Source organism: Anolis sagrei, chromosome 10, assembly GCF_037176765.1.
Source record: "Anolis sagrei isolate rAnoSag1 chromosome 10, rAnoSag1.mat, whole genome shotgun sequence".
NCBI lineage: Eukaryota > Metazoa > Chordata > Lepidosauria > Squamata > Dactyloidae > Anolis > Anolis sagrei.
In genome coordinates this window covers 24,474,335-24,495,876 of record NC_090030.1, presented here as the reverse complement: position 1 = coordinate 24,495,876, position 21,542 = coordinate 24,474,335, and the positions used below count along the sequence as shown (strand labels likewise).

The 21,542-nt window shown below is 41.8% G+C and overlaps 1 protein-coding gene across 1 annotated transcript; it reads left to right on the top strand.

The window, feature by feature from the left end:
• The first annotated feature begins 693 nt into the window (after window positions 1-693).
• On the top strand, window positions 694-19,933 carry MOSPD1 (motile sperm domain containing 1). The gene is made up of 6 exons (XM_060756056.2): window positions 694-792; window positions 13,914-14,172; window positions 14,496-14,571; window positions 17,534-17,757; window positions 18,477-18,638; window positions 19,558-19,933. The coding sequence occupies exons 2-6, from the start codon at window positions 14,019-14,021 to the stop codon at window positions 19,587-19,589; spliced, it is 648 nt and encodes a 215-aa protein (XP_060612039.1). The 5' UTR covers window positions 694-792; window positions 13,914-14,018; the 3' UTR covers window positions 19,590-19,933.
• The last annotated feature ends 1,609 nt before the right edge of the window (window positions 19,934-21,542 follow it).

The following is a 21,542-nucleotide window of genomic DNA, read 5'->3' as shown; positions in this document are numbered from 1 at the left end:
CCACATAGTCAAAGGCTTTAGAATAGTCAATGAGGCAGAAATAGATGGGGACTTCAAGTACCTTCACTCATTTCCTGAAAACAATGCAGCTGTCATCCAATGACCAATAAAGACCAAACTTGGCATACAGAACCGCCATTACCCACTTTTTCTAATAACCTGGGCAGCGCCGGATCATAGAATCATAGAATCAAAGAGTTGGAAGAGACCTCATGGGCCATCCAGTCCAACCCCATTCTGTCAAGAAGCAGGAATATTTCATTCAAATCACCCCTGACAGATGGCCATCCAGACTCTGTTTAAAAGCTTCCAAAAGAGGGTCCCCAAGCTAGTAGTCAATAAAACAGAAATAGATGGGAACTATGTTTTAAAAATTATTCCCTGGGTTCAGTCGCCTGTTCAAGGAGGAGACCTTGCTGTCAGAAAGCCACCTTTAAGAAGTTGCTGTGGCCTTTAGTGACGGGAGGGGGAAATGCGCCTGCGCAGACTGCAGCACCAACTGAAAGGGGGAAGAAAAAAGTGAGAAAACGAATCTGCGCATGCGCGAGTCCGGGGAGGCACTGCGCACGCGCCAAGGTGAGAGGCGGACACGTCAGAACCAGGAAGGAAGAAAAAAAAGGGGGGAAATGTTCCGCGCGTGCGTAGTGGCATTTCTTTCTCGCTGGGGCTGACGTCAGTGGGCGGGGAAATCTTAACAGACAGGGGGAGTGGGCGGGGCTTCTTCCTCTGCGGCAGCCGGCGAAAGAGGCCGAGAGGGGCCGCCGGGCGGAGGAGGAGGAGGAGGAAGAAGGGGTAAGCCAGGCCACGGCCTCGCGTGGGAATATGCCTGTACACGTGCCGGTTTGAGGAAGAGGGGTCTTCCTTTAGGCCACTCTGAGGGCCCTCCTTTGTCTCCTGCTTGGCAGAAGAGGAAGGCCAGCAGGCTCCTCAGGACAAAGGGACCAATCGAGGGCAGGTCCGACTCTCAGCATGGTGTGACTAGGCCTCTGCAGTCTCCAGCCTACTCCCATCATCATCATCATCATTATTATTGTAACCCAGGCATGGGCCAATTTGGGCCCTCTCTAGAGGTTAAGCGGCTGGGAGTGAAAATGAAGGGGCCTGAGGCTGTTGGGAATGGTGGGAGTTGGAGTCCAGAACACCTGGAGAGCTTGTTGTAACCCCATGCTAAAATGTATGGATGCTCAAGTCCCATTATATTATTATTATCATCATCATCATTTAGAGATCCATCCCAAAATCTGTACTCAAGTCTAGTCCTATTATTATTATTATTATTATTACTACTACTACTACTATTATTAACCCCATACTAAAATCTGTAGATGCTCAAGTCCAATTAGATTATTATTGTTATCATCATCATCATTTAGAGACCCATCCTATTATTATTATTATCATAATCATCATCATTATTTAGAGATCCATCCCAAAAATCTGTACTCAAGTCTAGTCCTATTATTATTATTATTATTATTATTATTAACCCCATACTAAAATCTGTAGATGCTCAAGTCACATTATATTATTATTATTATCATCATTATTTAGGGACCCATCCCAAAATCTGTACTCAAGTCTAGTCCTATTATTATTATTATTACCCCCATACTAAAATCTGTAGATGCTCAAATCCAATTATATAATAATCATCATCATCATTATTTAGAGACCCATCCCAAAAATCTGTACTCAAGTCTAGTCCTATTATTATTAGTATTATTATTATTAACCCCATACCAAAATCTGTAGATGCTCAAGTCCCATTATTATATTATTATTATTATTATTATCATCATCATTATTATTTAGAGACCCATCCCAAAATCTGTACTCAAGTCTAGTCCTATTATTATTATTTTTATTATTAACTCCATACTAAAATCTGTAGATGCTCAAGTCCCATTATATTATTATTAACATCATCATTATTTAGAGACCCATCCCAAAATCTGTACTCAAGTCTAGTCCTATTATTATTATTATTAACCCCATACTAAAATCTGTAGATGCTCAAGTCCCATTATATTATCATCATCATCATTTAGAGACCCATCCCAAAATCTGTACTCAAGTCTAGTCATATTATTTTAATTGTCATAATTATTATTTAGAGGTCCATTATCACCACCATCATCATCATGGTCACCCCATACTAAAATCTATGGATACTCAAGTTCCATTATATTGTTGTTGTTATTGTTATTATTTAACATTATCGTAATACCATATTAAAATCTCTGGATGCTCAAGTCTCACTATATGATTATTATTATTATTATTGTAACCCCATACCAAAATTTATGGATGCTCAAGTCCCACTATATTATTATTATTAATGTTATTGTAACCCCATACTAAAATCTGTAGATGCTCAAGTCTAATTATATTATTTTAATTGTCATAATTATTATTTAGAGGTCCATTATCACCACCACTATCATCATCGTAGTCACCCCATACTAAAATCTATGGATACTCAAGTCCCATTATATTATTGTTGTTGTTATTGTTATTATTTAACATTATTGTAACTCCATACTAAAATCTATGGATGCTCAAGTCCCATTATATAATTGTTGTTGTTATTGTTATTATTTAACATTATTGTAACCCCATACTAAAATCTATGGATGCTCAAGTCCCACTATATGATTATTATTATCATTATCCCATATTAAAATCTATGGATGCTCAAGTCCCACTATATGATTATTATTATTATTATTATCATCATCATCATTATTGTAACCCCAGACCAAAATTTATGGATGCTCAAGTTCCACTATATGATGATGATGATTATTGTAACCCCATATCAAAATCTATGGAGGTTCAAGTCCCACTATATTATTATTATTATTATTATTATTATTATTATTATTATTATTATCATCACCACTTTGGCCACATCATGAGGAGACCGCAAAGCCTAGAGAAGACAATTATGCTGGGGAAGGTGGAAGGCAAAAGGAAGAGGGGCCGACCGAGGGCAAGATGGATGGATGGCATCCTTGAAGTGACTGGACTGACCTTGAAGGAACTGGGGGTGGTGACGGCCGACAGGGAGCTCTGGCGTGGGCTGGTCCATGAGGTCACGAAAAGTCGGAGACGACTGAACGAATGAACAACAACAACCCCATACCTAAATCTATGGAGGTTCAAGTCCCACTATATTAATATTATTATTATTATTATTATTATTATTATTATCATCATCATCATTATTGTAACCCCATACCTAAATCTATGGAGGTTCAAGTCCCACTATATTATTATCATAATTATCGTAATCCCATATTAAAATCTATGGATACTCAAATCCCATTATAATATTATTTTTATCATGATTATTATAATCATTGCTGTACTTACTTACTTACTTACTTACTTAGGCGATCCCTCGTTGGACGAGTAGGATAGTCTTCCATTATCAGTATTCTGGTGGGTCCGTAGGTGGCTGTGGAGCCCTATTCTTGAGCTGCATCTTCTCCCGCAGTGAGGGCATCGGTTTCCAGGTGGAAGGCGGTCTCGGTCGGGGTTGGCTTGACGTGCCTTCCTCCTGGCACATTTCTCTCTTTCGCCCTCCATTCGTGCCTCTTCAAATTCTGGAGCACTGCTGGTCACAGCTGACCTCCAGCTGGAGCGCTCAAGGGCCAGGGCTTCGCAGTTCTCAGTGTCTATGCCAGAGATTTTAAGGTTGGCTTTGAGGCCATCTTTCAATCTCTTTTCCTGCCCACCAATATTCTGTTTTCCGTTCTTGAGTTCAGAGTAGAGCAACTGCTTTGGGAGATGGTGGTCGGGCATCCGGACAACGTGGCCGGTACAACGGAGTTGATGGCAGATGACCATTGCTTCAATGCTGGCGGTCTTTGCTTCTTCCAGCACGCTGACGTTTGTCCGCTTGTCTTCCCAAGGGATTTGCAGGATTTTCCAGAGGCAGTGCTGATGGAATCGTTCCAGGAGTTGCATGTGACGTCTGTAGACAGTCCACGTCTCGCAGGCGTATAGCAGGGTTGGGAGGACAATAGCTTTATAGACAAGCACTTGGTATCCCTATGGATGTCGCAGTCCTCAAACACTCTCTGCTTCATTTGGAAAAATGCTGCACTTGCAAAACTCAGGCGATGTTGTATTTCAGTGCCGATGTTGACTTTGGTGGAGAGGTGGCTGTCAACGGAGCGGAAATGGTCAACATTTTCTCATGTTACACCATTAAGCTGTATCTCTGGCATTGGAGAGGGATGGGCTGGTGACTGCTGGAAGAGCACTTTGGTTTTCTTGATGTTCAATGACAGGCCGAGCTTCTCATATGCTTCTGCGAAGGTGTTTAGAGTAGTTTGTAGATCTTCTTCTGAATGCGTATACTGTAACCCATGGTCCTTTGAAAATAATAATAGTAATATTATTATTAAACTAGCCATCCCCTACCATGTGTTGCTGTGGCCCAGTCTGGTGATCTGGAAAATAAAGTAATGGTTTCTAATATAAGTCATATCTTTATGCTTGTGGGTAAACAGTATTTCTTGCTGTTTCTTTGTCAGTGTTGATGTGGAGATTGTCTGGTTTGCCTACTCTGGAACAAGCAACATATAATTGTCCTTCTTTAGGGGTCCCTTTCAAATCAATAATATTATATCTGTGTATGTGTGAATCACATATATCTATCTATATGGCTGGATGGCTCGCCAGGAGGGCTTTGATTATGCTTTCTTGCCCTGGTGAAGGGAGTTGGACTCGATGGTCTTAAGTATGGTGGTTCGGTGTGGGAAGTTTGCCCCAATTCTGTCATAGGTGGGGTTCAGCATGCTCTTTGATAAATCCCAGAAACTACAACTCCCAAATGTCAGGGTCTATTTCCACGAAACTCCACCAAAATTCAAATTTGGGCAAATGTAGGATTCGTGCCAAGTTTGGTCCAGATCCACCATTGTCCAAACTGCTCTCTGGGTGTAGGTGAACTACAACTCCCAAACTTAAGGTCAATGCCCACCAAACCCTTCTGATATTGTCTATTGGTCATGCGAGTCCTGTGTCCCAATATTGGTTCAATTCCATCATTGGTGGAGTTCAGAATGCTCTTTGATTGTAGGTAAACTATAAATCCCAGCAACTACAACTCCCAAATGATGAAATCATAATTTTTTGAGTGATGGTTACTCCTTGTGTTGTGAGACGTTTTGTTGCCAAATTTGGAGTGATTTCGTTCTTTGGTTCTTTTGTTTTTAAGGTACTCATGATGCACAGAGCATTTTTATATATATAGATAAATCTAATAAAAATAATACTAATTACAGAGTAAAATAATAAATAACATTGACTCGATTATATGCCGAGGGGGGCTTTTTCAGCCTAAAAAAGAGGCTGAAAAACTAGGCTTATACTCGAGTATATACGGTAAAACATAAGAGATTGGGTGGAATATAAATAAAGTTTATTATTATAGTATTATATTATATTATTATTAAACCATTTAACATTAGAAGATATAGCCATAAGATGAAATCATGTTGAAGTCGTTCATACTAGTCAAATGTAACAGTATAGTAAAACTGTATCCTTTATATAAAACTAGCGGTCCCCTGCCACGTGTTGCTGTGGCCCATTCTGGTGATCTAATGAGAAACTGTTGATTTCTAATATATGTAATGTCTTTATGCTTTTGGGTAAACAGTATTTCTTGCTGTTTCTTTGCCAGCGTTGATGTGGAGATTGTTTGGTTTGTCTACTCTGGAACATACAACATATCATTGTCCTTCTTTAGGGGTCCCTTTCAAATCTTTGATACTGCATCTGTCATATACATATGTGTGTGTGTGTGAATGGCTGGATGGCCCTTTGTCGGGAGGGTTTTGATTATGTTTTTTTGCCTTGGTGAAGGGAGTTGGACTGGATGGCCTTAAGGCAGCATTTCTCAACCTGGGAAGTCAAGACCCCGGGGGGGGGGGTCACCAGGGGGGTGTCAGAAAGGTCACCAAAGACCACCAGAAAACACAGTATTTTAGGTTGGTTATGAGGGTTCTGTGTGGGAAGTTTGTCCCAATTCAGTCATTGGTGGGGTTGGGAAAGCTCTTTGATTTTAGGTGAACTATACATCCTAGTAACTTCAACTCCCAAATGTCAAGGTCTATTTTCCCCAAACTCCATCTGTGTTCACATTTGAGTATTCCTGTCAAGTTTGGTCCAGATCCATCATTGTTTGAGTCCACAGTGTTCTCTGGATGGAGATGAACTACAATTCCAAAACTCAAGGTCAATGCCCACCAAACCCTTTCAGTTTTTTCTGCTGGTTATGGGAGTTCTGTGTGCCAAGTTTGGTTCAATTCCATTGTTGGTGGAGTTCAGAATGCTCTTTGATTATAGGTGAACTATAAATCCCAGCAACTACAACTTCCAAATGATAAAATCATAATTTTTTGAGTGATGGTCACTCCTTGTGTTGTGAGACATTTTGTTGCCAAATTTGGTGTGATTTCATTCATTGGTTCTTTTGTTTTTAAGGCACTAATTATGCACAGAGCATTTTTATATATATAGATAATACTAATTACAGAGTAAAATAATAAATAACATTGACTCGATTATATGCCGAGGGGGGCTTTTTCAGCCTAAAAAAGGGGCTGAAAAACTAGGCTTATACTCGAGTATATAAAGTAAAACATAAGAGAGCGGGTGGAATAGAAATAAACTTTATTATTATAGTATTATATTATATTATTATTAAACCATTTAATATACATACATTAGAAGATATAGATATAAGATGAAATCATGTTGAAGTCGTTCATACTAGTCGAATGCAACAGTATAGTAAAACGGTATCCTTTATATAAAACTAGCGGTCCCCTGCCATGTGTTGCTGTGGCCCAGTCTGGTGATCTAATGAGAAAGTGTTGGTTTCTAATATATGTAATGTCTTTATGCTTGTGGGTAAACAGTATTTCTTGCTGTTTCTTTGCCAGTGTTGATGTGGAGAGTGTCTGATTTGTCTACTCTGGAACATACAAAATATCTTTGTTCTTCTTTAGGGTTCCTTTTCAAATCTTTGATACTGCATCTGTCATATACATATGTGTGTGTGTGTGAATGGCTGGATGGCCCTTTGTCAGGAGGGCTTTGATTATGTTTTCTTGCCCTGGTGAAGAGAGTTGGACTGGATGGCCTTAAGGAAGCATTTCTCAACCTGAGAAGTCAAGACCCCCCGGGGGGGGGGGGTCGGTCACCAGGGGGGTGTCAGAAGGATCACCAAAGACCACCAGAAAACACAGTATTTCCTGTTGGTCATGGGGGTTCTGTGTGGGATGTATGGCCCAATTCCATCGATGATGGAGTTTGGAATGCTCCATGATTGTAGGTGAACTATACATCCTAGTAACTACAACACCCAAATGTCAAGGTCTATTTCCCCCAAACTCCATCTGTGTTCACATTTGAGTATTCCTGTCAAGTTTGGTCCAGATCCATCATTGTTTGAGTCCACAGTGTTCTCTGGATGGAGGTGAACTACAATTCCAAAACTCAAGGTCAATGCCCACCAAACCCTTTCAGTTTTTTCTGCTGGTTATGGGAGTTCTGTGTGCCAAGTTTGGTTCAATTCCATTGTTGGTGGAGTTCAGAATGCTCTTTGATTATAGGTGATCTATAAATCCCAGCAACTACAACTTCCAAATGATAAAATCATAATTTTTTGAGTGATGGTCACTCCTTGTGTTGTGAGAAATTTTGTTGCCAAATTTGGTGTTATTTCGTTCATTGGTCCTTTTGTTTTTAAGGCACTAATTATGCACAGAGCATTTATATATATATAGATAATACTAATTACAGAGTAAAATAATAAATAACATTGACTCGATTATATGCCGAGGGGGGCTTTTTCAGCCTAAAAAGGGGGCTGAAAAACTAGGCTTATACTCGAGTATATACAGTAAAACATAAGAGAGCGGGTGGAATATAAATAAAGTTTATTATTATAGTATTATATTATTATTAAACCATTTAATATACATACATTAGAAGATATAGATATAAGATGAAATCATGTTGAAGTCATTCATACTAGTCAAATGCAACAGTATAGTTAAACGGTATCCTTTATATAAAATGGCAAAAATCAGTGTTTTATTTTGGAATTCTTTTTGGATGGGTTTGATGCATCCGTGACTGTAGAACCTGTGGATACCGAGAGCCACCTGTGATCTCTCTGTTGGTGCAAATGGAGAATGAATTGCTGAGAGACAGAGGTTGACCTGTGAGTGGTTATTTCAGACTTGGTTGACAGCTGGAAAGGAGGAGGAGGGTTGTTTTTTAAAGCAGGATTTATATAGAATTGCTGGAGTGGCAAGATTCTCTTACGGCAGAGTTGCATAAGGGATGGCCCTTTGCAAGTGCAAGATGTTGTCTGTTTAAAAATAAAAGGCTGCTAGGATTCCGAAAGCTCACTGAAGAAAGGCCTGCGGATGCTTAAAAAGTATTACACGGTTGATCTCGAGCTGAAGATTGAATGCTTCTGGTCCTTCCCATCCTCTCCCTTCTCTGACAGATCTGGACAATATCCTCTCTTGCTGTAAACACCATCATATGACTCGGCTGCGGTGTTGTTGGGACATTTGGTTCATTTCACATTCAGCTTCTTAGTCCTTGTAGCTTGGAATGCATTCGAAAGGATGTTCTTAGCTCTCTGAATACAGAAAGCGCAGTTAAACATTCAAGAAGGCTGAGCTGGGGCAGAGATAGATAGAGGGATTCTCAAAGAAGAATCCAGTTTGATGCCCCAGCTGTTGTCAACTAACGATTTCCAATGTCGTGATTCACAAGTGTGGTGTAAGAACAAGTCCTGTGCAACTTCCTGTCTCTCCTGGCATAAACAATTCTCTTAACATGCCATTTCAAGGGCTTATCATTGTGATTAATGGGGGGAGGGTGTTCTCACCATCGTGTTTTTGCTTGGCTGAGCAAGGACAAAAATCGTCATAGTGCCTTAAAACTCCATATAACCTTTCATTATTTGTCATTTACCGAGACGCCTTGAGACCTCCTTGCTGAGACTAACTAAAAATTCGCTCCCTTCCCTTCCCAATTGCCCTGAGCAAGGGGCGAGACCAAAACTTAACGATGATGGACAGGAGACTTGCCCTATGACTGCAACCAAAGGAAGTCACCTATCTGCAGAGTCCCTGAAACCTAGGACTGCAAACAAATATTTAATACAAAGCAAATAAAGTTGGAGCTCCTGGTACAGCCGTACCAGCACAAAACCGATAGGAAATTATTTCACGAATATATGGCTGGCCAATAAAGGAAGGTCTCCTGTAGAAGAATAAACAAAGATTGAATATAGAGAAGTCACAATGACTTTGGAATACAGAAAAAGAGCAATACTTTCAAGATGAGGGGGAGAAGCCAAAGATCCAGGGAAAAAATTAAGTAAAAATGAGATTATTATTATTATTGAGAACTAGCAGATAAGAAGATTGGGAAGATTGGGCAGGACATGGCTGCTTTAAATGAGGCAGGACTTGGTTTCTTGCGGTGGGGTACGACATGGCTCCTTTACATGAGGCAGGACTTGGTTCACAAATATATGACCGGCCAATAAAGGAAGATTCGTCCCTCCTCCTGGTCTTGGAGGGGCGGCATGGTGGAACGCTGGCGTCCACAGGGCAGGCAAGCAGTCAGTCCTCCCGGGATTCATCCGTCCTGGTCTTAGAGGGTGTGGCAGGGTTGCTGGCCTGGCCTCCGCATATCTTGGAAACAGGCTAATGTAATTTCAGTTTATGAGATACATTTCATTTTTTCATGAACAATAGTTCTGAGAGATCTGGTCTATTAAAATGTACCAAACATAGAGATAAGTTACGGTTGCATAGTTTTGCTCAAAAGTGGTGTAATGTGGAAGTATGAATGTCAGAAAGCTGGGAATAGGGTTCCCCTGTAACAGTGGTTCTCAACGTTCCTAATGCCGCGACCCCTTCATACAGTTCCTCATGTTGTGGTGACCCCCAGCCGTTAAATTATTTCCATTGCCACTTCATAATTGTAATTTTGCTACTGTTATGAATCGTTATGTTTTCAGATTTGATCGAAATCCTTGCTGAGCTTGCAAAGATTTTTATTTATTTATTTATTTATTTATTTATTTATTTATTTACAGCTTTTATATTCCACCCTTCTCACCCCGCAGGGGACTCGGGGCGGATTACAATGTACACATATATGGCAAACATTCAGTGCCAATTGTTGACATACAAACATTTACAGACATACACAGAGGCTATTTAACTTTTTCTGGCCGCCAGTGGAGCTGTCGCTTTCATCGTCTATCTGCGACGCTGATGAAGCACTTCCGCATTCCCCGCATGCTTCCCCGCTGGAATGCTTTGCTGGAGTCTTTTTTTAATGGCCTCATAAATCAGTTAATTTAGCCTCCCCACACTTTAAGGTGGTACCTAATTTTCCTTCTTGACAGATGTAACTGTCTTTCAGGTTGCAAAGGTCGACAACAGGCTACACACAATTGGTTGGAAACCCACTCCAACCCGGGCTGGCTTCGAACTCATGACCTTTTGGTCAGAGTGATCTTAATGCAGCTGACACTCAGCCAGCTGCGCCACAATCCCAGTAAGCAGGATGTATTCTCATTCACTGGACCAAATTTGGCACAAATACCCAATATGCCCAAATTTGAATACTGGTGGGGTTGGGATGGGAGGATTGATTTTGTCATTTGGGAGTTGTAGTTGCTGGGATTTATAGTTCACCTACATTCAAAGAGCATGCTGAACTCCACTCCCATGACCAACAGAAAATGCTGGAAGGGTTTGGTGGGCATTGACCTTGGGTTTTGGAGTTGTAGTTCGCCTACATCCAGAGAGCACTGTGGACTCAAACACTGATGGATCTGGATCAAACACTGATGGATCTGGATCAAACAAATATTCAATATGCCCAAATGTGAACACTGGTGAAGTTTGGGGAAAATAGGACCTTCACATTTGTGAGTTGTAGTTGCTGGGATTTATAGTTCACCTACTACCAAAGAGCATTCTGAATCCCACCAATGATAGAATTAGGCCAAACTTCCCACACAGAACTCCCATGACAAACAGAAAATACTGTCTGTCATGGTCTTTGGCGACCCTTCTGACACCCCCCTTGCGACGCCTTCAGGGGTCTCGACCCCCAGGTTGAGAACCACTGCCCTATAACCTTTTGTCATTTCCATAAAGAGTCAAGGAGGTAGCTCTTTTATTTTTCTTGTAATATACCTTATTACTAAAATTACTTTAAAAATTGTCAAAAATCTGTGGTCTGAACATGTTGAAATTTGGTATGCCGACAGAGGAGGGTGTTTTCTACCACTGCAGCAAGTATCATCAGGATTGGTCTAAAAATGAGGGAGAGAGAATGCCCTGAAGTTTGCCCAGTACCATTTGCTGTTTTTCCACATATTGCGCAATTGCGTCCGTCATTAACGGAACGATTCAGAAATTTCAGAAAGTTCCGATTTTTTTTTTGGAAAAAATCAGAAATCAGTTCCAAATCAAACCACCAGCTACATTTGAAATGAGTTTTGAATCATTTTTTTTTAAATCAACCACTATCTTAAAACATATTGGAGCCAATGCAGGGTGCTTCCAAGTAAATAACCAGAGGGTTTGGCTGGTAAATCAGTAACCGGGCCAATAGCTTCTGACGTCTGGGTTGTGTTACATTCCGCAAGTGAGATAACATGCCTGCTTTAAAAACAGAATACAAATAATTGATACCTACAGCTGGCAACCCGCAATTATTTATTCAGATTAGTAACTCCTTTCCACATAATGGGCGCCTTCTATAGCTTTCCTGGTGTGGTAGTTTGGCCTGGGTTGAACCTCCACCCCACTGTCTTGAAAGGTAGTTGAATGAGCAAAGAACTATGGCTCTCCAAAGAGAGATGTTTCTTCTGGAGAAGAAAAGGCAGAGACGAAATGTGAGAGCCAGGTTTAAATGTCTGAAAGGATGCCACATTGAGACAGGGCCAAACTTGTTTTTTGTTGTTTAGTGAGTAATTGAAAGCGTCTTCTTTCCTTCCAAAGTCTTTGTTTTGAGCCTTGGCCCTTCCCTTTGGTTGTTGTCATTTTAAAAGCATGTCTCCTCATAGGTGTGTCTTGAACTCTTGTCCCAAGACACCCTAGAGCAGTAGTTCTCAACCTTTCTAATGCCGCAATCCCTTAATACAGTTCCCCATGTTGTGGTGACCCCCAACCATTAAATTAAACCATTTGATGTATTTTGGGCTTGGCCTCATGTAAGCCGCACCGAGTCCCTTGAGGAGATGGTAGCGGGGTACAAATAAAGTATTATTATTATTATTATTATTATTATTATTATTATTACTAGCCGTCCCCTGCCACGCGTTGCTGTGGCCCAGTCTGGTGATCTGGAAAATAAAGTAATGAGAAAGTGTTGGTTTCTAATATATGTAATTTCTTTCTGCTTGTGGGTAAATAGTATTTCTTGTTGTTTCTTTGTCAGTGTTGATGTTGAGATTGTCTGATTTACCTGCTCTGGAACATGCAACATATTGTCCTTCTTTAGGGGTCCCTTTCAAATCTGTGATACTATATCTGTGTGTGTGTGTGAGAATCATATCTATCTGTCTATATTTATGACTGGGTGGCTCTTTGTCAGGAGGGCTCTGATTACATTTTCTTGCCCTGGTGAAGAGAGTTGGACTGGATGGCCTTAAGTATTTTCTGTTGGTCATGGGGGTTCTGTGTGGGAAGTTGCCCCATTTCTGTCGTTTGTGGGTTTCAGAATGCTCTTTAATTGTAGTGAACTATAAATCCCAGTAACTACAAATCCCAAATGTCAAGGTCTATTGCCTCCAAACTCCATCTGTGTTCATATGTAGGAATATGGAATTTTTGTGTCAAGTTTGGTCCAGATCCATCAATGTTTGAGTCCACAGTGCTCTCTGGATGTAAGTGAACTACAACTCCCAAACTCAAGGTCAATGCCCACCGAACCCTTCCAGTGTGTTCTGTTGGTCATGGAAGTCCTGTATGCCATGTTTGGTTGAATTCCATCATTGGTGGAGTTAAGAATGCTCTTTGATTGTAGGTGAACTATAAATCCCAGCAACTACAACTCCCAAATGTCAAGGTATATTTCCTTAAACTCCATCTGTGTTCATATTTGGGCATATGGAATATTTGTGCCAAGTTTGGTCCAGATCCATCAATGTTTGAGTCCACAGTGCTCTCTGGATGTAGGTGAACTACAACTCCCAAACTCAAGGTCAATGCCCACCAAAGCCTTCCAGTGTGTTCTGTTGGTCATGGAAGTCCTGTATGCCATGTTTGGTTGAATTCCATCATTGGTGGAGTTCAGAATGGTCTTTGATTGTAGGTGAACTATAAATCCCAGCAACTACAACTCCCAAATGTCAAGGTATATTTCCCTTAAACTCCATCTGTGTTCATATTTGGGCATATGGAATATTTGTGCCAAGTTTGGTCCAGATCCATCATTGTTTGAGTCCACAGTGCTCTCTGGATGTGGGTGAACTATAATTCCCAAACTCAAGGTCAATGTCCACCAAACCTTTCCAGTTTTTTCTGTTGGTCATGGGAGCCCTGTGTGCTAAGTTTGGCCCAATTTCATCATTGGTGGAGTTCAGAATGCTCTTTGATTGTAGGTAAACTATAAATCCCAGCAACGACAATTCCCAAATGACAAAATCAATATTTTTTGAGTGGAGGACATAAATTGTACTGTTAGGTGTCTTGTATCCAAATTTGGTGTCAATACCCCCAGTGGTTTTTGAGTTCTGATGGTAGCACGAACTAACATTACATTTTTATTTATATAGATTATTATTGAAAAGTGTTTACATCTATAATTTCTTTTTTTTTGTCCCTCTGTACCTGCAGGTGTGCCAAAATGCTTTCCGATTCTTGAATGACTGCGAAGCGGCAGACTTTGGAGGCAAAGCCATCCTAAGGACCGAGGGGGGAGCTGCAGCGGATCCGGGGCCAATGCAGCAGCAAAAAAGGCAGCCAGAGTTAGTGGAAGGAAACCTTCCCATCTTTGTGTTTCCCACCGAGCTTATATTTTATGCCGACGACCAGTCAACGCACAAACAGGTGTTGACTCTCTATAATCCCTATGAATTTGCCTTAAAGTTCAAAGGTGGGTCTCAGGTACAACTCCATTGAAGGGGCACTTGGGTGATGCAACTGTGTTGGTTTTGAGCTTTCCAATGCTGGGGATTTAGAGGCAAAGTTGAAAGCTACGATTGGTTGTTGTTGTTTTTACTGTTTACATCAGTGGTTCTCAACCTGTCGGTCCTCAGATGTTTTGGCCTTCAACTACCAGAAATCCTAGCAGCTGGTAAACTAGCTGGAATTTCTGGGACTGGTAGGCCACAGGGGACCCACACGTTGAGAACCACTAGTTGTCATGTTCAAGGTGCACGTTGCCTTACTACCGGGGTTTTTCTTTCTTTCTTTCAGTTCTTTGTACGACTCCAAATAAATATGCTGTCGTGGATGCCGCAGGTGCAGTGAAGCCTCAGTGCTGCGTCGATATGTGAGTAAACTCTTGGAAGAAGTAATCATAGGCCTATAATTCCCCATAGGGACCCCCTGAGGGGGTCGTGAGAGGGTGTCAAAGGGGTCGCCAAAGACCATCAGAAAACACAGTATTTTCTGTTAGTCATTGGGATTCTGTGTGGGAAGTTTGACCCAATTCCATCGTTGGTCGAGTTCAGACTGCTGTTTAATTGTAGGTGAACTTTAAATCCCAACAACTACAACTCCCAAATGTCAAAGTCTATTCTCCCCAGACTCCGCCAGTGTTCACACATCCTTCATATCAAGTATTTACATTACGATTTGTAACAGTAGCAAAATTACACTTATAAAGGAGCAACGAAAATAATTTTGTATTGTCGAAGGCTTTCATGGCTGGAATCACTAAGTTCTTGTGGGTTTTTTCGGGCTATAGAGCCATGTTCTAGAGGCATTTCTCCTGACGTTTCGCCTGCATCTATGGCAAGCATCCTCAGAGGTAGTGAGGTCTGTTGGAATTAGGACAATGGGTTTATATATCTGTGGAATGGCTGGGGTGGGGCAAGGAGCTCTTCCCTGCTGCAGTTAGGTGTGAATGTTTAGCTGATCACCTTCATTAGCATTTGAAGGCCTGCCTGAGCCTGGGAAAATCTGTTGCTGGGAGGTGTTAATCTGTGCCTGGTTTTTTCCTCCCTGTTGTTTAGCTGTTATAATTTTAGAGTTTTTTAATACTGGTAGCCAGATTTTGTTCATTTTCATGGTCTCTTCCTTTCTGTTGAAATTGTCCACATGTTTGTGGATTTCAATGGCTTCTCTGTGTAGTCTGATATGGTGGTTGTGAGAGTGGTCCAGCATTTCTGTGTTCTCCAATAATATGCTGTGTCCAGGTGCTCTGCTATGGCTGACTTCTCATAATTTTATGGTTGGGGGTCACCACAACATGAGGAACCATATTTAGGGGTCCTGGTGTTAGAAAGGTTGAGAACCACTGAGCTAGATATATATGAATATAGATATAGAGAGCTTACAAATATTACAAGGGGAAATGCACACACAAATATATATAGACATGTCTAGATAGATATGGGAGCCCCTGGTGGCGCAGTGGTTTAAACCACTGAGCTGCTGAACTTGCTGACCGTAAGGTCATAGGTTCAAATCTGGGGAGCAGTGTGAGCTCCTGCTGTTAGCCCCAGCTACTGCCAACCAAGCAGTTCTAAAACAATCAGATTTATTTATTTGTTGTGTCAGGGCAACCAGTCAATTATATTACATTTCTAACAGAAACAAAGCAAACAAACAGACAAAATACAAAATTTGTGAGTTTGGTAGTTGATTAAATGTCCTTTGACCCGTATCTGGCCACTTGGAGTGCCTCTGGTGTTGCCGCAACGAGGTCCTCCATTGTGCATCTGGCAGGGCTCAGGTTGCATTGCAGCAGGTGGTCAGTGGTTTGCTCTTCTCCACACTCGCATGTCGTGGATTCCACTTTGTAGCCCCATTTCTTGAGGTTGGCTCTGCATCTCGTGGTGCCAGAGCGCAGTCTGTTCAGCGCCTTCCAAGTCTCCTAGTCTTCTGTGTGCTCAGGGGGGAGTCTCTCATTTGGTATCAGCCATTGATTGAGGTTCTGGGTTTGAGCCTGCCACTTTTGGACTCTCGCTTGCTGAGGTATTGCAGCAAGTGTCTCTGTAGATCTTAAAAAACTATTTCTAGATTTAAGTCGTTGACGTGCTGGCTGATACCCAAACTGGGGATGAGCTGGAGATGTCTCTGCCTTGGTCCTTTCACTATTGGATGCTACTTCCCGGCGGATGTCAGGTGGTGCAATACCGGCTAGACAGTGTAATTTCTCCAGTGGTGTAGGGCGCAGACACCCTGTGATAATGCGGCATGTCTCATTAAGAGCCACATCTACTGTTTTAGCGTGGTGAGATGTGTTCCACACTGGGCATGCATACTCAGCAGCAGGGTAGCAAAGCGCTAGGGCAGATGTCTTCACTGTGTCTGGTTGTGATCCCCAAGTTGTGCCAGTCAGCTTTCGTATGATATTGTTTCTAGTACCCACTTTTTGCTTGATGTTCAGGCAGTGCTTCTTGTAGGTCAGAGCACAGTCCAGAGTGACTGTGTATTTGGGTGTGCTGCAATGCTCCAGTGGGATTCCTTCCCAGGTCATCCTCAGAGCTCGGGATGCTTGTCTGTTCTTGAGATGAAAAGCACATGTCTGTGTTTTAGATGGGTTGGGGATCAGCTGGTTTTCCCTGTAATAGGCAGTAAGAGCACCTAGAGCTTCAGAGAGCTTCTGTTCTACCACCTCAAAGCTCCCTGCTTGAGCGGTGATGGCACGATCATCAGCACAGATATAACTCTCTGTCCCTTCTGGCAGATGTGAGTAGATCAATAGGTACCACTCCGACGGGAAGGTAACAGAGCTCCTTGTAGTCATGCCGGCCACATGACCTTGGAGGTGTCTACAGACAATGCCCGGCTCTTCGGCTTAGAAATGGACATGAGCTCCAACCCCCAGAGTCAGACACAACTGGACTTAATGTCAGGGGAACACCTTTATCTTTTACTAGATAGATATGAATATATAGGGCTTGCAAATATTGCAGGGGAAATGCGCGCGCACACACACACATGTATATATAAAGAGAAATGTCTAAATAGATATAAACATAGATTATATATGGCTTGCAAATATTGCAGGAGAGAAATGCACATATAGAGAGAGGATTTGCAAATGTTTCAGGGGAAAGGAATATGTAATAGGAACGAAAATCCTGTTACATAGTGATTAGCCTGGAAATTCTAAAAAAGCAAAGGGCAACTGAAAGTTTTTTTTTTCCGGCCTCAGACCTGAACTTGGCCTCTCTAGTTAAGTTATAAGACATCAAAAACCATAAGCGTAAAGCTCAATAGATGAGCCGAACGCCTCTCAAAGCTATTCGCAGAGCAACCATGTGGCCTGTCTTCTGTTGCAGCGTGATCCGTCACCGAGACGTCCGGCCGTGTCACTATGGCATGATCGACAAATTCCGGCTCCAGGTCTCTGAGCAAAGCCAGCGGAAAGCCTTGGGGAGAAAAGAAGTCATTGCCACTCTGCTGCCCACAGCGAAGGAGCAGCAGCAGAAAGAGGAGGAGGAGAAGCGGATAAAAGAGCACCTGACGGAAAGCGTCTTCTTTGAGCAAGCCTTGTGTGCACCAGGTAGTTGGAGGGCACTCTGAAATGCAGGATGTAACCGCCTTTTCCATTTCCAGTGCTCATGCAACCTCTTTTTGTGAGAAGACCGAGGCAAAGAAGGCATTAAGTAGTTCTGCCTTTTCCCTATCCCCTGTCAGCATTGCCCCATCTTCTCGAAGAGGTCCTATCACCTCCTTGTTCTTCCTTTTTCTACTGATGTTAGAAAAGAAACCCTTTTATTGTTTTTAATGTCCCTGGCAAGCCTGAGCTCTTTTGTGCTTTAACCTTGCAAACCTTTTATCTACAGAAGTTGGCTATTTGTTTGAATTCTTCTTTGGTGATTTCTCCCTTTTCCCACTTCTTATGCATGTCTCTTTTGAGTCTTAGCCCAGGTAGAAGTTCTTTGGACATCTATTCTTGCTTCTTTGCACTTGTCCTATTTTTTCTCTTTGTTGGCACTGTTTGCAATTACGCCTTAATTATTTCACAATTTAAAAACTCCCATCCACCCGTAACTCCCTTGTCTTTTAGGATCTCTGTCCATGGAATGCTACTCAGAATTTTCTTCATTTTTTTGGAAGTCAGCCACTTAACCCTTTCAATACTTGGCTCACATTTTTGTAATTTAAAATACCTAGTTAATATTTAATATTTCTGACACTGCACTCTGAGCAGCACTGTTAGAGGCTGTTGTTGCAATTTTATGTGTGGCTAAAGGGAGAATGTGTCTTTCCTTTTTCCAGAGAGCAGAATTGCCTCGTCGGGGCCGAGTTTACTCACCGTCTTCCTGGGAATCGTCTGCATCGCTGCCCTCATGCTTCCCACATTGGGAGAAATGGATTCCTTGGTGCCTCTCTACCTCCATTTAAGTGTAAATCAGAAGCTTGTTGCTGCTTATGTGTTAGGTAAGCATTTCCATTGCGGCTATTACATGGAGGGTGGTCAGAATCGTGTGTGAAATTGTAAACGGCCCCTTCCGTAAAGTGGACAATCTATCAAGTTTCCCATAAACACAACTAAGGCGAGGGAGAGAGACTATTTCCTTATTATACACCTCTTTGCTGCCTTATACTGATTCTGTTTCTTCTTTTACATTGGCTGGGGCTTTCTGTGTGCTGTTAAATCTTTGTACTTTATATCACAGACAATGAAACACTCTTGTGTATAACAAAGTAATACAGTTTATTTATAACTTCTGACTCCAACGCTTGTGGTTACCTTTGTGTTTTGTTGCAATCTTGAGGCTTACAATCAGTATCATTTACTTGGTTAACTTTTCTGAATAAACTATCAATGTTTCACATTCACAAACATGTTACTTGCTTTACACACTCTTGGCCGAATTATATTCTGAACTAAGGCAACACTAGCCTTCTTTATGTTCCTTAAAACTCGAGCTCTATTTAACTAACTGCTTCTCTATATTGGAAGTCTAACACATCTTCATAACTGCTTATTTCTATCAGGCACTCAAAAACCAACTCTCCTCTTCACACACAGATTCCTAACTGTCATTTTCAAATTCCCTCACTCTAACTGCCTCTTTCAGAACCTTGGCTCCACCCCTTTGGAATGTTCAGCTCTGCTCTCCCCAACTGTCATTTTGGCCTAGCAGCCTTTTCAAATCCTGGGCCTACACTAATCTGCATATGACCAATCGGCTTCACATATGCAAATGAATCCTATCTCTGCTGTTGCTACCCTGTCTGTGCCTATTCTTCCCTATCTGCCATATGTAAACATAGAGCTATACACCAAAACTTTAACATAGAGTAGCAATTTCACTACAACAACCATTGACATCTTTTGTCATGTCCTTCCCAGGTCTCATCACCATGGTCATCCTGAGAACATGAGTGCTGATGGAATTGGATGTCGAGACCCCTTGTCTGTTGTCTTTTTAAGACTGCGTTATAAACTCACATCATGAATGTGGACCGCCTTTTGACGCCCAACTGGTTCGTTAACAGCAAAAAAACAAAAAAAACCCAGATCCAGTGATTTACAGTATCTTTTAACTATTTTTGACTGTTTTAACTATGTTTGACTGAAGAAGAAAATAAGAGACTCGAGGGGCTTGGAGGGGCTTCCGCTTGAGATGGCTACGAATCATTCTTCCGCGATGAAACGCATCAGGAGAAATTTTTATATCTATGCCGACTGTATAAAAAAAACCTTATTAAAATAGTTTGTGTTTTTATATATGTATATATATATATTCACATCCATGTTTTGATCACCATCCAATCGCCAGCAGCCCTGTCGGCCATGTTTGATTTGTCTACGCCATGCCCTTTAAGTATTGCAACGAGAGCTGAAAGAGGAAACATATACAGATGAAGGAACATCCATTCAACAGTGACCAACAATATTGTGTTTACATTGCGCACTTCCTATCCATATATACCAGGCGTGGGGAAGCTTGGGCCCTCTGAGTGTTTTGGACTTCAACTCCGGTAGGCTGTTAGGAATTGTGGGAGTTGAAGTCCAAAACACTCAGAGGGCCCAAGCTTCCCCACGCCTGGTATATACCCTATTTACTCAAATCTAATGCTCACCTTTTTGGGCTAAACAACCTTACCATGAGATTTGCATCATACAGCAATCTTAGTGCTGAGCCAAAACAAAAGGGGAAGCTGCTTCAGGAGTTCAGGACATTATATTGCTGGGATTTGTAGTTTTGTGAGGCATCCGCATCCTTTGGCAGAGAAGGAAGGCTCGAGGCCTTGTGAAACGACAGGCCTGTATGACTCCATAGCATTGAAGCGAGGCTATTTTTTGTGTGTGTCAGGAGCGACTCGAGAAACTGCAAGTCGCTTCTGGTGTGAGAGAATTGGCTGTCTGCAAGGACTTCTAATGTTTCTAATGTTTTACTATCCTTGTGGGAGGCTTCTCTTATGTCCCCGCATGGAGAGCTGGAGCTGACAGAGTGAGCTCATCCACGCTCTCCCCCGACCTGTCAGTCTTCAGTCCTGCCAGCGCAAGGGTTTAACCGATTGCACCACCAAGACAATTAAAAGTGCTACCATTCTAAATAGATGCATCCCAAAAATTTTATTTCCTGTCGCTTTGGTGCAATTGCAGTTTTGTGTTGGAAAGGCGAAATCCTAACCAAGCCGCAACTGTAATGGACAAAGGACGACAAAGGCGCTTTTTTGTGCATTACATCTGCCAACAAACACTTTTCTTGGTTTATTGTCGAAGGCTTTCATGGCCAGAATCATTGAGTTGTTGTAGGTTTTTCTGGGCTATATGGCCATGTTCTAGAGGCATTTTCTCCTGACATTTCGCCTGCATCTATGACAAGCATCCTCAGAGGTAGTGAGGTCTGTTGGAACTAGGAAAATGGGTTTATATATCTGTGGAATGACCAGGGTGGGACAAAGGACTCTTGTCTGTTGGAGCTAGGTGTGAATGTTTCAACTGACTACCTTGGACAAGGACATCTAATCACCTCTCAACAAAAGATTACTCCAGGCACTGCCAGGCCATCAAATGCTAATCAAGGTAGTCAGTTGAAACATTCACACCTAGCTCCAACAGACAAGAGTATAATCAAAGAGCATTCTGAACTCCAGCAACGATGGAATTGAACTAAACTTGGCACACAGAACTCCCATGGCCAACAGAACATACTACAAGTGTTTGGTGGGCAAATCTTTTGTTGAGAGGTGTTAAGATGTGCCTGGTTGTTTCCTCTCTGCTGTTTTGCTGATGTAATTTTTTTTGTTAACACCTCTCAACAAGATTCCCCCAGGCTCAGCCAGGCCTTCTAATGCTAATGAAGGTGGTCAGTTGAAATACTCACA

Bases quoted from the DNA above. Each gene is read 5' to 3' on its own strand.
- MOSPD1 (XM_060756056.2), top strand. From the start codon at position 14,019: ATGCAGCAGCAAAAAAGGCAGCCAGAGTTAGTGGAAGGAAACCTTCCC. The intron at 14,173-14,495 runs GTGGGTCTCAGG...TCTTTCTTTCAG, and splicing joins ATTTGCCTTAAAGTTCAAAG to TTCTTTGTACGACTCCAAAT. The intron at 14,572-17,533 runs GTGAGTAAACTC...CTTCTGTTGCAG, and splicing joins CCTCAGTGCTGCGTCGATAT to CGTGATCCGTCACCGAGACG.